This window comes from Apis mellifera, linkage group LG3, assembly GCF_003254395.2.
Source record: "Apis mellifera strain DH4 linkage group LG3, Amel_HAv3.1, whole genome shotgun sequence".
NCBI lineage: Eukaryota > Metazoa > Arthropoda > Insecta > Hymenoptera > Apidae > Apis > Apis mellifera.
In genome coordinates, this window is record NC_037640.1 from 3,640,289 (window position 1) to 3,657,556 (window position 17,268).

The window sequence follows — 17,268 nt, forward strand, 5'->3', positions numbered from 1 at the left end:
CGTGGTGAATTATATAATCATGGAATCAGCAAGTAAATTATTATCATCGAAAGGATTAAACTCTCGAATAATTTCGATATACCACGAGGAATAAATTCGAGGGAAGGAAAAAACTAATTACGATATTAATCGGAGTTATATATCATGGAAATTAATATATTATATATACATTCACAAGGGTGAATATTTATACAAGTGATCCACGACACATTTAATATTTAATATCTACACGATAAATTACACGAAATAATTTTAACACGCATAGGTTATGTCTGTTACAACCGTAATACAATTCCGGCCTCGATTTAAACATAGATACCGATACGTTGTTCGGACTCGAGAAACAAACTCGATCATTGGCGAAATTTATCCTCGACTCCCCGTCGGCATTAAATAGATTACCGCCAAAATAAACAGAACACATCAACATCATCTCATCTCCCCCGAGAACGAAAGGAGGAGATGAGGTTTACATTACCTCTTCCTCCACGTGTCACGAAAGGGTTAACATATTCTTCCGTATTGAAAAAAAGAAAAGAAATTTTTTCAACGACCTCCGGCACGCGAGGAGGGCCTGGGCGCGCGGAAGGGCCGAGAGCAACAGGTGCAGAGTAGAGGCGTCGATCGATCGACGGCGGGGGGGGGGCGCGGGCGTCGAAATGCGCGCGGATCGCGTCGCGGCATGCCGGAGAGAAATCGGTGGAAATTGGGCCAGTCGGTCAATTGGAAGTAACGAACCCTCCGCCAACGTATTATTTCGAAAATGATCCACTCCTCTCTCGACAATTAACGGGCGGCAATATCCCTCTCTGCAACTCTTCCCCACAGATTTAGAATCGCGTGCTGGAATTTCTTTCGCGATTCTTTTTTATCGATGGTCGATAAGAAGCGTTACAGAGATACATTTCTTTACGAGGAAACGAAGAATATATATATTTTTCGATCAGAAATTTGGGAATAAATAAAGATTGGAGCTTTTATTCAAGATAAGACAGTAATTGTTCGAAAGAAATAAAAATCGCAGAGATGCATCTTAAGTATTTGGGATAACGAACGAAGTTGAACACGAGATTATTAAGGAAGATTTCGTTTTCTCTTTTGATCAATTCTAACGTTGATTTCGAGCCCATGGTAGAAGTGGAGTTGATCGATGAAAAGGAGGAAGAAAAGGGAGGGGAGAGGTGAAATTAGAGGAACTCGATTGGAAGAGCGTGGCGCTGGGAATTGCGGCGCCATCGAGTTTTATTGAGTTTAAGGATACGTCTTTGGAGAGTGGAGGAAATGAATTTGTTGTCTGAGCTCGGTCGGAGAACTTTCGATTCTTTTTCCATTTCGTCGTGTATTTGTTCGTTCAAATTTCTAAAAACTAATTGAATTTTATATATATATATCCATCTTGGAATTGTATATTTTAACATTAAATGTAGGAAATGGTTTCCTGGTGTAATACATTATCATTAATTTCCATTGATACCATTTTCGATCCATTACTACTGTAGAAAGATTCTTGCGATTCTAAATCTGTGGGGAAGAGTTGCAGAGAGGGATATTGCCGCCCGTTAATTGTCGAGAGAGGAGTGGATCATTTTCGAAATAATACGTTGGCGGAGGGTTCGTTACTTCCAATTGACCGACTGGCCCAATTTCCACCGATTTCTCTCCGGCATGCCGCGACGCGATCCGCGCGCATTTCGACGCCCGCGCCCCCCCCCCCGCCGTCGATCGATCGACGCCTCTACTCTGCACCTGTTGCTCTCGGCCCTTCCGCGCGCCCAGGCCCTCCTCGCGTGCCGGAGGTCGTTGAAAAAATTTCTTTTCTTTTTTTCAATACGGAAGAATATGTTAACCCTTTTCGTGACACGTGGAAGGGAAGAGGTAATTGTAAACCTCTTTCGCTTCTCGAGGAAGATGATGATGATGATGATGATGCTTCTGTTTATTTTTGGCGGTAATCTATTTAATGCCGACGGGGAGTCGAGGATAAATTTCGCCAATGATCGAGTTTGTTTCTCGAGTCCGAACAACGTATCGAGTATCTATGTTTAAATCGAGGCCGGATATTGCATATTACAGGTTGTAACAGACATCAACCTATGCGTGTTAAAATTATTTCGTGTAATTTATCGTGTAGAATATTAAATATTAAATGTGTCGTGGATCACTTTGTATAAAATATTCACCCTTGTGAATGTATATATATATATATAATTTCCATGAATATATTAACATCCCGTATTAATATCGTAATTAGTTTTTTCCTTCCCTCGAAATTTATTCCCTCGTGGTGAATTATATAATCATGGAATCAGCAAGTAAATTATTATCATCGAAAGGATTAAACTCTCGAATAATTTCGATATAACGAAGATATCGTATCGATCCTCCGATATTTGTGTAAATTAAAAAATTAAGGGCCTCCAATCTCGCTTTCATCGTGTATTTCATAATCCTCGTTGTTTGAAAACCGAAAAGGGAAATAATCCGTCACGAAAGTTGGGAGGCTACTTTCTAAAGTAGTGGTTACTTTAGAAAAAATGCGGGAAAATTTACATCAACGATTCGTGGCGTCTCGACGCTCGCCAGAAAATGCCAGACGCCGCAGAAAATGTGCGATCTCATCTCTCTCTTCTCTCTCTCTCTCTCTCTTTCTCTCTCTGTGGCACAAGAAAGAAAAGCACACTTTCACGAAGTCGAAACTCAACCTGGATTCCGCGAGCACATTCTTCCTCCTCCTCCTCCTCCTTCGAAACCGGAAGGCCTTCGATCCAACAAACGATCTCAGTCACCCATTTTCCCCGTCTTTCCACTTTGGGGATAAAAAGATCCCATTTATTATTATCGGCGCGAACGTTTTCATTGCAAACAACAATAGGATGGGCAACGATTTCTGTAAATTAAAAAAAAAATAAAAATCGATTCCCCTCGTGAAAGGAGAGATATAGAGAGAGAGTGTGGATAATATCGCGCGATATGCATTTTTCAACGCGTTCCAACTATCGATTCGGGGAGGAGAGTGAATTTAATTGGAAGGATTTATCCCCGACGAATTCGGGATTCGTCGCGACTCCAGACGACGAGGGGTTTAATCGAGTTTCCGGTCCCAGACTACGGCGGTCTGTCGATCCTTCGCATAATTGATACCCCGTAATTTCCCTTACGCCCCCCCTCTAATTGCTCGTAATGAACGGGAACGTTGATCAACATTCGCGTTTGGTCGAGACAGAAAGAAAGAGAGAGAGAGAATTTGTAAAATTGTATTCATCGTGGCCGATGAATCGTTTCTGTTCAACGTTTATTATTAAATCGAGCGTGAATTTTGTTTTGTCAACGAAAATGATCGATGATTGAATAAATTTTCCAACGAGAATCTTATTGAAAAGAGATCATTATATTTTTTCTTCGATAAATTAAACCGAGAGCTCCGCGATTATCAGTTCTTTTTTTTATTTATAATCCGACATCCGATCATTAATCTCATCTCGATCGAAAGTGAAATCTTGAGGATGAAGGTGGAGATTTCGGCCAAGGGAATCGAAATAGAAGGCCAATACGGAGGTTATTGAAGTAATAAGAGCAAGGCTGAAGCGAGCTGAACGATTGGAGGAAATCTAGAAATTGAATCCTCGACCAAGAATACAACCGTGGTCGAGTTATTATTGCATCGAGATAAGAGAAATATCTCTTTCTCTCCTCCCCCTTTCTAATAATCGATCGAAACGGTTGTATCCTATCGAAGCTCAACACGACTGTCTTTTCTCAAGAGAATATTCCAAAAACGAAACTTAAACGATTCAGAAAGAGAAAGAGAGAGAGAGTTGGTTTTATTTGGGAAAATGATATGAAATCTCCTCCCCCATAAAATGACAACAAAATGAAACAAAAGGATATATAATAAATCAACCGGTAGCCCTTCCTTTCACAAAGCTCCTACTACTTCCTACGATCAACGACCCCAGAAGACACGTCGAACTTAAACGCGACTATCGTATTTGCATCTAACAGCGAGGATGACGAAAGAGGGGCGAGACTATCTTTCACCAGAGAGGCGAGCGACCAAAGCCGACCCAATTCCCCTTAATTGCCCGTGAAGGGAGTCCGCGAGAGGCGCAAGAAATCATTTTACGATCATCAGGAAGTCCGCTTTACGAGCGTCGCGCCACGTGGCCATTGAAAGCCCAATCATGGGATCAAAAATTTATTCTTCGCTTTTGATTCGTTCAAGATAATCGTTCTTTTCTTTTTTTTCTTTTTCTTTGTGCACTTCTTTGAAAATCTCTTTTTATTCGAATCTTTGAATCAATGGTATTAATATTGGAACGAAATTGGGATACGTTTTCTTTCGTTTCGTGCCTTGGATGAATGGAATATCCAAAACGATTAATTTTGAAAATGTACTTGAATACTTGAAAGAAGAGTTCAAGTTTCGAAAATATCGTTTAATCCTTATTTTCTTTAAGTTACAAGCACAGAAGGAAGACGTGCGAAACTCATATCACGAATCTGAATCGAAAGTGGTCCATTCGGATATGTAAGGCATCGAATCTAGTCTGTGGATATTTCTCTGTTAACCTGCTTAACGATACACACTTGATCCCATCGCTACGTAATGAAAACCGCGCAGAAAAAGTGTGCTGAGAACAAATTTCCCTTCCCTCTCTGCGTATCACTTCCGATGGATCGTCGCTCTACTTTTCCCTCTTTTGTTTTCTTCGTTTCGCTTCGGTTGTCTCATCGACGATTAGAAAATGCATCTGTACAGAGACTCTCCCCCCTCAAAGGAAAGAAATCGAGTTAGAGTTTAAATGGATCGCGCGAGAGAGAAAGAGAGAGAGAAAGAGAGAGAGAGAAAAAGAGAAGGAGATATTGTCGTGCGGATTATGGTTATTATCGCTGTCTTCTCTCCCCTGTGACCTACACTGTTGATGATCTTGATGGAGGAATGGAGGAATGAAAGTTAGAGAGAGAGAGAGGGTGGATTATTTTACGTTTTGTGCCACACGTTTTCTGGGTTAGAAACTAAGAGAAACGTTGAGAAATCGTAACGAGAGGAATAAATTATAATCTTCTTCGATCCATCTTCTTCATCACCGATCTTTTCATCCCTTCGAACGCGTCCGATTTTAAGAAAATATTATTTGGAATTGAGAATTAATAAAAAAGATCTCGTAGATCTTTCGAAAGAAGAATAATATATCGTATACTTCGAAATTCTACTTTCAATATATCGTATACAAATGCAACGTTTATTAATTCACTTTATATATCCCATAAAGGGAGTTTTACTATCGGAATACCGTTAAGTGTACTTGATTTACCGTAATTCATACAAGGAAATTTATTTATTATTGAAAAATCTCGATTACTTCGTATCCAAGCTTCTACTTGTCATCGTAAAAGTTATACAATCAAAACAACACGAAGTTTCACGAAGTTTCGTACATGAAGCAGAATTACAAATAATTGAAGAAAAGAAGAAGAAAAAAAAAGGAAAAAATATCAGCGAACATCGATTCCAACGCGCTATTAATATTGACATACATTCGAATTATCTCCCCAGGAGGGGAGAATTAATAAATTAAATAAATAATCGAACGCTGGATATACTCGTTTTTCCAGATTCACGTGGCATCCGTGAAACACGCGTTTCCGCTCCGTGGACACGATTAATAATCAAGCGGATCAAGGGGGCAGAGGAAACTGCGCCTGCCTTCTTTTAATCGCTCGTGTCCAGCCGTGAGAGAGGCTCCGTCATATTAGCGCGAGCAAGTCTCACACGGTTTTTTTTTATATATTTCTCGGCTCGGATGATTAATGGATCGAATGGAGCGGAGAGCCATTCCCCAGATATCACGTGGACGAAAGCGGCGAAATAGACACGGTGTGGTGTGTGCAAGTTTTCTCGTTTGTTTACGTTCCTTCCTTCCAGAGTTAGAAATTGAATCTCGATTGATAAATCATTGGCGATCGTTCCGCGCGATTTCTTCGGTTATTTATAGCCGGTTATTCGAACACCCAACACTGTGCACGGGTAAACATTTAATAAAAGCGTTGAATCAGCGGAGAGAACGAGAAAAGTAATTATATTAAACTTATCGATTATATTATTCCAACACTTTTCTCTATCCCCTAAAAATTTAAGATAAACCGATCGAATGAACGAATAACTTATTATTGATATATATATAATTTACACTACCCGCGCACCAATATTAAAATCAGAAAAGAAGAAAAAAGAAATACCTCTCGATCAAAAGTAGCACCCTGATGTACGAGTTCTCGTCCAGGCATCCGGTCACCATGTCTACCCGGGTAAAATCCTTCGATAAGAAGAAGGGACGAAGCACGATACACGCTTACACGATACGAAAAAAGATATATGTATATACAGGGGATGAATATATATGGATCGTATGTTCGATTGAACCACGGGAGAAAGAGAAAGGAAGATGGAAAGAGAGAAGGTGAGAAAGAGAGGAAGGAACACGGATATTCGCGAGTCGCAGGATCCGAATCGAGTGTAAAATATTGGCGAATTCTTTGTTCACACCGAATGAAAAACCCGTGGGCGTCTGTACGCGGACGGATCGACGACTACGCCACTGCTGCACACCGCTTCATCGACCATCGACCGATCGATGCACCGCGTGCCATTCCAACCGTATCTGCCGTTTCCTTTGCCGCGAAATCGATTTTTCCCGCCTCACGCTCGATCCGAGGGACTCTCCCCTCGGTCTCTTTCCTACCAATCTTTTCCTGTCACGCGACGCCTCTTTACTGCGCGCTGTTGCGCTATGTTCCGTGCCAGCGAAAAAGGGGAGAAAGAGAGAAAGAGAGAGAGAGAGAGAGAGAGAGGAGGAGGAGGAGGAGGAGTTTGGGTTTTGGACAGGCGTTGGGTGGGTGGGAGGGGAGAGGTGAACGTGGGATTGTGGAGGTGGAGAGAAGATCGAGAATAGGTTGAGGAGGTAGTTGTGCGCCGCGTGGAATACGTGAATTAAATTGTGATTATAATTGGCGAGGGTGGCATTTCTTTTTCTTTTTTTTGGAGGGATAAAGTTAGGCGGATGATGACGAGGGTTAGATATTCTTTTTTTGGAATTTTCTGTGAATATCTAAGCAAGTTTCGAATTAAAGAGGGAGAAAATAAAATGGAATAAAGAAAAGAGAGGAATTAATTGAAGAGACAGATCAATCTCGATTAATTCGCGATTCGACAGGGTGCAAAAAGAATTTCCTTTTCCTTTTTTTTTCTATCAATTAAAAAATCCTCCACTCGCCCTCAAACCGACCGACCATCGATCCAGCTCGTAGACAGCTCTCGCTCATTCACCAACCAAGAGGAAAGAGGGGGCTGTTGCCTTCCATTCACCGAGGAGGAAAAGGAAAAGGAAAAGGAAAAGGAAAATGGCGAGAAAAAGGAAAGGGAAAAGGAAAAAAAAAAAAAGGGAAAAGGTGAGTCGTCTCGAAAGAGACTTGAAGACTTGCCGCCGGCACGCTGCGTCGGTTCGAGGCCTGTGCGTGCACAAGTGTGCGCGGCTCTCCCGAGCCGAGAGAAAAGAAAAAAGGGGGCGCGAAGAAGGAGATCAGAGAGCGGAGAAGGAGAAAGAGGGGGGGTGGGGAGAAAGAGAGTGAGAGAGAGAAAAAAAGGAAAAAATATACATACAAACGCACGCACATGTATATATATATATACATATATATATATATATGGAGAACTGGTCACGCCCGGCTCGCCCAGGCCGGGCCTCGACAATCGCGACGTTTTCAGGGCGAAAAACCGACCCGGAACCCGGGTCTCTCCGCGCTCGCTTGCACTCTGGCTCCGTCTGGTTGGCTGGCTTGGTTGCGTGCGCGCGCGCGCGCGCGCGCAGGCCACGCGGAAGTGAACGGCGCTCTCCCGCGATTTTTCGGCCCAGAAAACGTGGCGGCGTGGGTGTCAGCCTGGATACCTCGTTCGATGCACTCCTGGCTAGGAGGCACGGTCACCTTCAACCGGCACGTGAACAGGTAAGCTCGTTGCAACGGCTGCATCCACGGATACCCTCGATGGTGGATCTTTTGTTGGTATTGTGAATATGGACGAGAGTATGGAGGGAGAGAGAGAGAGAGAGAGGTCTTGCATTACAGTGCGGGGCAAAAGTTTGATTGTTGAGGAAGAGGATTGATTTCTTTTTTTTGGCGAAATTATGACAAGGCTATAATGATGCTTCGTAAATTAATATCTTTCGTAATTTGGATATGGAAGTCCATAGCGAAGAGATGGATTTTAGTTCTCCGATTTAATAATTCGTTTCTTGATTTAGAAGAGACGAAGATTTTCAACATCTTCCAAAAAGTTAAAAGATTAAAAGTTATCGAAATCCAAGAGGAACTTACGAATCCATCCTTCGAAAAACCTCCCTTCGTACAAATGAAAAAAAGATCAGAAAACTTTTGCCGGACGCTGTACAACACGCACGTGATGTTCGATTCTATCTGTGTCCAACTGCGACGAGAGAGGAGACACCAATCCAATCTCCTCCTTCCTTCCTTCCTTCCAAAAAAAAAAAAAAAAACCCTCTCGAAAATTTTCTCGAAACCCGAGCGAAACTAAAACTTTTGTCGGGCACTGTATACACACGCCATGTTTAATTCCATCCGTGTCAACGGCGAGAGAATAAGAGAGATTACAGGCCCGGCGGACCGAGCCCAAGCTTTCCCGCAACGGGACAAGACCTCTCTCGAGAGAAAGAGAAAGAGTGAAAGAGAGAGAGACAGGCAGAGAGGAGGAGGAGGGAGAGGCAGGCCACGGAGAGGAGAGCGTTTCATGGATATCAGGCAACGATACCAGTTGGATTCATAGGCAGATTTAGGTGGATATTGTTTCCGACACGACGTTACCCGGCTGATGTGGGACGTTGGCCGGTTACCGGGTGTCCGGGTATCCCTTCCTCGGCTATCCCCCTCGTTGCCGATTTTTCTGCGACGCCGGTACCAGCGTGTACTTGCTCTTCCAAGACGATTTGTTGTGCCCTGGATCCGTACACGCTCGCATCGCACGATGGATCGTGGGATCGACTCGGTCACGGCGGGGGTTAACGCAAGCTTAGCCTGTTTAGTAGCCCCACCCGATGGGACTGGAGGATCGATACTGGAGAATCGATAATTTCACGGAGGGGAGGAGGGAGAGGTGTTTCTGAACTGGATCCGATTCGAATCTGGATAGAAATTTATAAGAGTATTATCACGAGTTTTGCTTTGTTAAAGTATATTCTAAAGTGGGTTATTAAATAAATTTGTTCGTTCTCGTGGAATCTTGCGATCGAATTTTTCGCGATTAATTTTGGTTGGAATTGATAAATAGTTGGAGGATTTCCTCTTTATAAATACGATCCATTTTAGAAGATTCTCTTCCTCCTATCATCTCTCCTTCCTTGGAATACGTGACACGTTATTCCCACGGGGGATTCGTCCGAAACTTTGGCCAGCTACCGGTTTCCCCGATCGGCCCCACGAACTCTGAACTTAAGAGGCTTAATTAACGAGCCTCGCCAACCAACTTTCTTCGCCCCGTGAAATTGTCCACGCGATTCTCGTCCAAACTTTTTCGACGGAGGGGGAATGATATTCCATTTCTCTCGAAATAATCGACCACGGAGATTTAATATTTTTCGTGGATAATTTGGAGAAAAATGTGTGTCCACAAAGAATTAATTACAAACGATAATTTCAAGATGGAATAATGATTGATAACAATAATCCAAAAATCCCCGAAACTGGAAAAGAAAGAAATAGAATCTGAATAGAATTTTACTAGAGAAGGCTCGAGAATGGAAATTTCTCTTTTTTCCGGTTCCATGCAACTCGAGAGCCCAGCTAAGGCGAACTAGTTTCGGTGGGAAGCACACGGAGAGATGGACACGGTTCAGTTGTCGAATTGAAGGCGTAATACCCGGGGAGAAAATTGCACGTCACCGATCCGTCCGCAAGTGGGACGAACGCTCTCCGCGGGGACTTTCGAACGGCGGGGGGGAGGAGGATGGGAAAGGGGCACGAAGCGGCGGCGGCGGCGGCAGCTAATGAAGCCCGATACGGCTAGAAAGTGCTCCCCTATCGCCCTCCTCCTTTTAATTTCGCGGCCTCTCCTCCTCTGCCGAGATTTATTTATCCCCCCCTCCTCTCTTCCTATTCTATTCCACCATTTTGCCATTCCTCTCCCTACTCTTCCGTCAATTATTTCACTTCCGAACACGCTCACTCGATCGCACTTACACGAAAATTAATAATTATACGTACGTATCCAGTCACGATCTTTCTCATATATTTTATATATTTATATATAGCACGGTAACCCGGATAGATCACGATCCGCGCGAGGAACGATAAATTATAATGTTTATCGTGGGGAAAAGTTGAGCGTGTGGTCGTGTATCGTGGGAGAGGGGGCGAGGGGGGTGTGGAAAAAACCGGCAGGACCGACGAAACAGGTTCCCCGGGTTGCGCTTGTTCCGGCGCACGTGAGCAGGAAAGTGGTAAAAGCGGAATGCGCCTCGAGCAGGCCTTGAACGCGGTTTGCATCTTCGAGCGTTGTGGCAACCCTTGCTGAGGGGGAGGATCGAATCGGCCGCGCCTCGAGGAATTTGAGTTTTCTTTTTCTTTTTTCTTTTTTTGGAATCTCGTTGGGGGAGGTCAAGGATTCGAGATTGTATGTGTGTGTGTATGTGTGCACGTTTCATTTATATTGCGAAAAAAAAAAGTATTGTAATATCGTCGAATGCGTCGATGGAAAATTGTTGGATATCGGAGACAGCGAGGTTGTAGCCGACTGGGTTGGAAAAAATAAAAATAAAAAATTCATACGCGCTGGATATCCATTCCATCGAGCCATCCCCTGAACGATATTAAAATAACATTGGAATAATATTGGAAATGACCTATATATATCCGGTTCGAGAGCGTATATATCCAGCCTCTGACACTTCGCATCGAAAAATTCCAATTCGTATCCAATTTATATAATTCTTCGATCCTCTTTTTAATTGTAATAATTATCGCGTGAAAATATTCCAATTTTTTCCAACACGAAAGGGATAAAAGAGATTGTACGTTATTTGGGAAATAAGAAACGTGAAAATTAAAATTAAAATCCTCCGTACCGTGCACCGTAAAAGGGTTAAATCTGGCTAATCGCAAAATCACGGCTCCTGATCGCGTCTGCATCGGCCATTAAGCCTCGTATTATTATTCGTTTCCTCCTCGTCTCGTCCCTGTTCGTCGTCGTTGTTCTCCGAGCTTTCATCATTCATAAAACGAGTCGCGTTTTATTCTTGCCCGTCGTAAAACGGGGCCCGGTGTTTGCTTATTTGCAGGCATAAATAATATAAATTATACGAATTATATAAGAACCGATCCTTTTTAATCCTTTTTTAACGAATTCCTCCGAGAGTTTCCTTCACCATCCTTTCAGAGACACGTACTCATGTACTCGTCCTTCATTATTACTCGACGATTTTTCATTCGACAGACAGATAGCAGCGAGAATAATCGAGACGGACGACTCGATTGTCAACTCGCCTCGATAGACTGGGTTATTACACACGGCGGTTATTACACACGAAGTCAGTAATGTCGAGGTTACCCCGAGGTAATTCAGCATTGCTATCTGCCAATTAAAATGGCCCAGGAATATTGTCGTTTAATGGGGCTGATCATGATCACTTTTCGTAGAAACTATCATCGCGTATGTAAATTGCGAATCTGAATCTTATCATTGAACGTGTAGATTCGATTATACGTATCAGGATTATGAATTATCGGGTATGGAACGACGATAGATATATATTTCCTCGCGTCAATCTTTCCATCTGTTTGCACTAATAATTCGTATCTTTCAGAATCCAGATCCAGAATCGAATAATTTCTTCGAGTTCAACTTTTAGGTACGATTGTTCTTTTTACGATTATCATCTTTGTGAAAAGGAACATTTTAAAACAGCACTCGTGCGAAAACTCGATATTCTTATTCATAATCCGAACGAAGACGGGAAAGCTTATATTCTCTGGAGATATTAGAGTTTGCGAGTTTAATATACATGTAAAATAGTTTGCGCGCAACACCATTCCGAACTTCCTTTCCAGAGCGGAACAACCCAACCTGCGAAAAATCGTCGAGGCACTCTCGTAAGAGGCAGAAAACCACGAAACCGCAACCGACAACAAAAACCCAGTGCAATCGTTCTCTAAATACCCCACCAACTTACAAAGCCTCTTCCCATAAGCTCCACTGACACGAATCTCTCTCTCTCTCTTTCTCTTCTTCTTTATTTCCAAAACGACCATCTCGATATTCTCTCGAATTTCTCCAAGCTATTTCGCCTAATCGACCATCATCATCCCTCTAGGTCAGAACCGCCCTGAGCAACGTTCCAGAGGTGTCTCTTTATAAATATCTAGGCGAACTAGGTTGCAGTGTAGGAAGTGTAACGACGATATACACTTGCATACAGAGTGTCTCATCTGAAATTACCTCCTCGAATTTTGCATTGTATTATATTATTCATAAATGTTTAAAGGAAAATTGAATGGCTTCGGGAAAGAACACATACATCGATTCTATATTTTTATTTCGAAAGAATTTTTGTCCATCTATGATTAAAAATAATTGTAAGTTCGAGAGGATTATTAAAATTTTGTCTCATAAAGAGGAATAGGCAAGTATATACTTTGTAATTCTTTCAAAGTAAAATTATATTATCGATCATTTAAAAAAAAAAAAAAAATCAAGGTGATGAATCTCTGCTCGAGACACTTTGCAAAGGCGCGCGCCTTTTCGATACAAAGAGCGTGGAAACGAGAAACCCGAGAGTTTCATCCGGGATGGGAGGATTTACGAAGAGATACCGATCGTGAATCTGCTTCTAATATCGGCGAGCGACTTTCTAATTTCACGGGGAAACCGCGATCGAAAGGCGTCGACACCGATTTCGAGAGGATCGTTCCCGCGATTGATGATTGATAATTAGATGGTTGTTGGAAATTGTGTTACTGGAATCGGAGGATGGGATTTCTTAAAGCTTTCGAAAGTAGCCTCGATCGCCTATGAACATTTTCATCCCCCTTCAAAAATTCAACTTAAAACCAATACTTTTCCTTTTCCAAACCCTCGCGATCCAAATCGAAACAATCCCTTCCAATAATACAATAATATACAACCCTCCTCTTCTCCTCGTATTCATTCATCTTTTGCAAAGCGTTTCCAAAAAAAAAAAAGAAAAAAGAAAAAAGCGGAATCTCCTCGGCCACTTATTTCCAGCCCGTAGGGCTCGGCGTAACTGCAGTAGTAGCGCCTCGCCAGTTGCGCCCAAGTGCATTTCACCGAGATTACGGGTGTATTGACCCCGGCGTCACCCCCTCGTCGCCCTTCCGCCACTTTCCTCCGCCTGCAACGCTCCACTCCTCTTCTCTCCTCCCCCCCTCGGCCCGCCGCCGTCACCCCCGCGCCGCCTCCTGGCCGGAGGTCGCCGACGACAACGAGCCTCCCCTCCCCCCGCAGCAGCAGCCGCTTTCCACCACCCCTCCTGACCCTGCACCCATTAAGCCGAGCGCTACGCCGCCGCCGCCGCCGCCGCTGGCAATCGACACTGCGAGACGACGACGACGACGAGGCCAAGTCGACGGGGGTGAGGATGCGATGGATCGTTGCCATCCCTTCTCCTTTTCTATAAGTTTCTGTGCTTTCTTTCTTTTTTTTCGATCGATTCGACGGTTTTTTTACGGGGAGAGATGCGCTTCTAAAATCATTTTAGAAGAATGATGCATTGTTTCGACTTTCTCGAGAGTCATTCATAAGCGAGAGGAGGGTGAGGATGGTTTTCTAGTTTTCTTTTCTTCGATCGATTCGGTTTTTCACGAGGAGAGACTCGCTTGGTTTAATCGTAAATAGAGTTCATCTTGTTTAGTATTTGAAAATGAAGTCAAATATCTTTCTCGATATTCTCTCTGATACTTATAAGAGAGGTATTTAACAATGAGTGATACAAACATTTTAAAGTAGTTGCTCGAAGAAGATAGTATTGTTTCAACCTTGTCGTCGCTTTAATCAACGGGTGAAAATCATCGACGAGGGGGTTGGTTTGGCCTTTGGCGCCAAGTTGAAGGGCGAGGGAAGGGTGTCTCGTTTATTTGTCCCGTTGATGGAATTGATTGTTGAAACTGCTTGAGGAAAGGGGAAAAGATACATCCGCCACCCCTGTTCGAGCGAAAAGATTAAAGGGTTGATTTTCAAGCTTGGACGTCGTTAAAGGTCGAGGAGGACCGAAGGCCCTCCTCTCGGTGTAATCTTCGATTCAAAGGGATGCCGATGTTTACCAGGGAATACAACGGACGAGGTTCGAATCGTGCATCCACGTTGTGCAAATCCGCGAGTGTGGGGATTATTTATTCCAAAGACGCCCTGCTGGATGGGGCTGGTGGTTGAAGAGGAGGGAACGCGTCGTTGGAGAAGGTCAAGCCACTCGTCGTCTCGCTCATCCATCGTGAAAAAGAAGGATCGAGGATTTACACACGAGGTTTATTTGCCAATGGTGGCAATGTTGGAAAAAGCGCGAGGGTTTCGTCTCTACTTCAAGCGAGATGATTAATCAGTTTGGATGAATAACGCGAGAATGTAATTGTTTTTATTTGGGTTTCTTGTTATTGTTATTTCATCGATGATATACTGTGATGGATATATACATTGGATGCAAGTATCGCATTTGTTTTCGATAAAGCGGAAATATTTATGATGTTTAATTATTAAACGTCTCTTACGTGGAAAATGATTTTTTGTTTTGGTTTCTGATACTTTCCCTTGCAACTTAATCGAGGACGATTGGAAAATAAAATTGTGAAAAGATGAAACGAAGAGGAATTTTTGCGAAATACGAATAATATTCATAATTTATGCGCATTTGTTTATCACCGTGATTACGCCAATAATCTTTTTTCTATAAAATAAACATCGCTCGTTCGAAAAAAAGAATTAATTTACAAAGCTCGCTTTTTACATTCATCATCATCAGATCATCGATATTCAGAAGAATACATAACAATTTCCTTGTCAATTACCTAACTAACTGATATCTCAATTACAAAATCTTATCCGATACAACGCTATATCTCGATTATTAAAAGGCTAACTTGATCACTTAAAAAATACCTCCTCAGAAAAATTTACTTTCATAAAAAAAAGAAAAACATACAATTTAGAAGAATTTTTTATCGAATCAATTGGAGCAAAAGGTCAACGACCTCCTGTTACAACGTATCGCAAACAACGCGTTATCGAGCATCGTATCCATTATCGAACGTTACATAATACGCGGTGATATTCAACTGCGCTCGAATCGTGAAGAGCGGCGGCGACGACCTTTCCGCGGCGCGGACTCGCCGATGAAAACTCGCGGCGTTTGATCGATCGATGGATGGATGGATGGATGGAAGCGAGATTTCCGCGAGCGATCGGGGCCGGTTGCAAAACGGGCCCGTACGCACGGGCCCCGAGTGAAAGTAAGATTCTAGACACGTGACGCGGCATCACGCTGCACGCGCCGCGGAAAAATGCGCCTAGGTGCACCTGTGTGCGCGTCACCGACGACGCGGAGGGCAACGCGCCCTGGAGTAGCCCCTCTTCCTCCCTTTCCCCTCCGTAGTGGACGAGAGAGGGAACGCTTTGGAAGAGTCTCGAAAGAGAGGTTGGAGAAGAGGAGAGAGAAGAAATTCGGGGATCTTTTTATTTTTCCATACAACAGAATATTAGAAACGACGAGAAGGATTGGACGAAATTGAATTCTGTGATCAATTGTCGCCTTGATTGATTTTCGGGAAGAAAAAATTTTCGAAGCCGTTCGTTTTCGATGATAAATTCACAAAAGATCGATGAAATTATATACAAACACGCAAAGATTAGATACGTTTCAAAAAAAAAAAAAAAAAAAATTGTTGATCCCCCCACGTCTATCATCGTGTATTCTCGTGTCGTTATATTCACAGGTTGGGAACCACTGACCTAACCCAACCGAAACGCCACCTACGCCGTGCCTCCCCCGGCACAAAAACCTAACCTCAAAACCGAGCAACAAGAATCCACTCCGGCAACCTTCTCTCGCAACAAAACCACACGAAACCTCCCTTCCTCCCTCCCTTCCCTCCCTCCCTTTAACATCCCACCGAACAGCCTCCGCCATAACGCTTCGAGTGCAACTTCCGGTCAGTCAATCAACAGACCGACAGCCACTCCGCGATGAGAGAAATAAGAAGCACAAGAGAGGGAAGAATTCTCGTCGAAGGATCTGGAAGGGAATACCCTCCTTCTTCTTCTTCTTCTTCTTCTTCTTCTTCTCCTCTCTCTCTTTCTCTCTTTCTTAACGTTTCTCTCTCTCGCTCTCTCTTTTTCTCTCTCTGTCTCGGTGCGCGAGGCCCAGGGAGCGGTGTAATTTTCTAACGAACCGCGAACGGGATTCGTTCCTCGACAAACGGCCTGATTTATAGCGGCTTCCACGCGTTTATGGACAACAACGAAGCGAGCGGGCAACGCGCACTGCTCTCGATCCAGTCCCGAGCCGGATGGGCGCAAGGACCCCGAAGAGGACTCGCGCTCAAGGGGCCAAGGGCCCCTCGCCGTGTCGGCCGCGCTCGCACGGCCAGACAGACCCATAAAACGCTTTATATTCCTGCCCAAGGAGTACCCGCGCCAGCCGAGTATACCGCGACTTTTCTAAGCGCGAGCACACCTCGAAAGGGAATAATAAAACCGGGTATGGGGCCCCTATGGGCGTGTGCGTTTCGCTTGAAATATTTAGATTTTCTGTTTCTAGCGTTTTGGTCTCCTTTTTTTCTCTTTCTTCCTTCCTTTCTCGTCGAGTTGTTTAATTAAGAAAGAGTTTCTTAAAACTCTTGGGGATGATTAGGTGTAAACGATTCTATTGATTTTGTTTAAAAATTATGAGAACGAACGATATATAAAAATTTAGGATCGAGAGATTTCTTAACTCCTCTACGAATATATCGAATATATTCGATTTCTTTCTCGCGGGAGGAGAGAGAGAGGTTGGAGGGCGATTAATCTCGAAGGGAAAAAGATCGAAGGAAGATTAATCCCCGCGGAAGAGGAGGAGCGCAGAATCGGTGGTTGGAGGAGACCAGGAGGTGGCAATCGATAATCCTGAATTCTTCCGCTATGATGCCTTTCCACGAAGCTGTGTCATTGCACCATCGCGGAGAGGAGAGACGGGTTGCATACAGAGTAGAGGATGA

At 43.5% G+C, this 17,268-nt stretch overlaps 1 protein-coding gene across 3 annotated transcripts in view; it reads right to left on the reverse strand.

Annotated features, from left to right (window-relative positions):
* The window catches only part of LOC410967 (ABC transporter G family member 22), a 145,800-nt gene that overhangs the window by 72,876 nt on the left and 55,656 nt on the right, over positions 1–17,268 (reverse strand). The window contains exon 1 of one of the 3 annotated variants that reach the window (XM_026439741.1): positions 6,241–6,648. The exons of the other annotated variants lie outside the window; for them this stretch is intronic. Within the exon in view, the coding sequence (XP_026295526.1) occupies positions 6,241–6,299 (59 nt within the window). The 5' untranslated portion in view covers positions 6,300–6,648. Of the gene's footprint in view, positions 1–6,240; positions 6,649–17,268 lie in introns of those variants that run through there. 3 annotated transcript variants of the gene reach the window in all.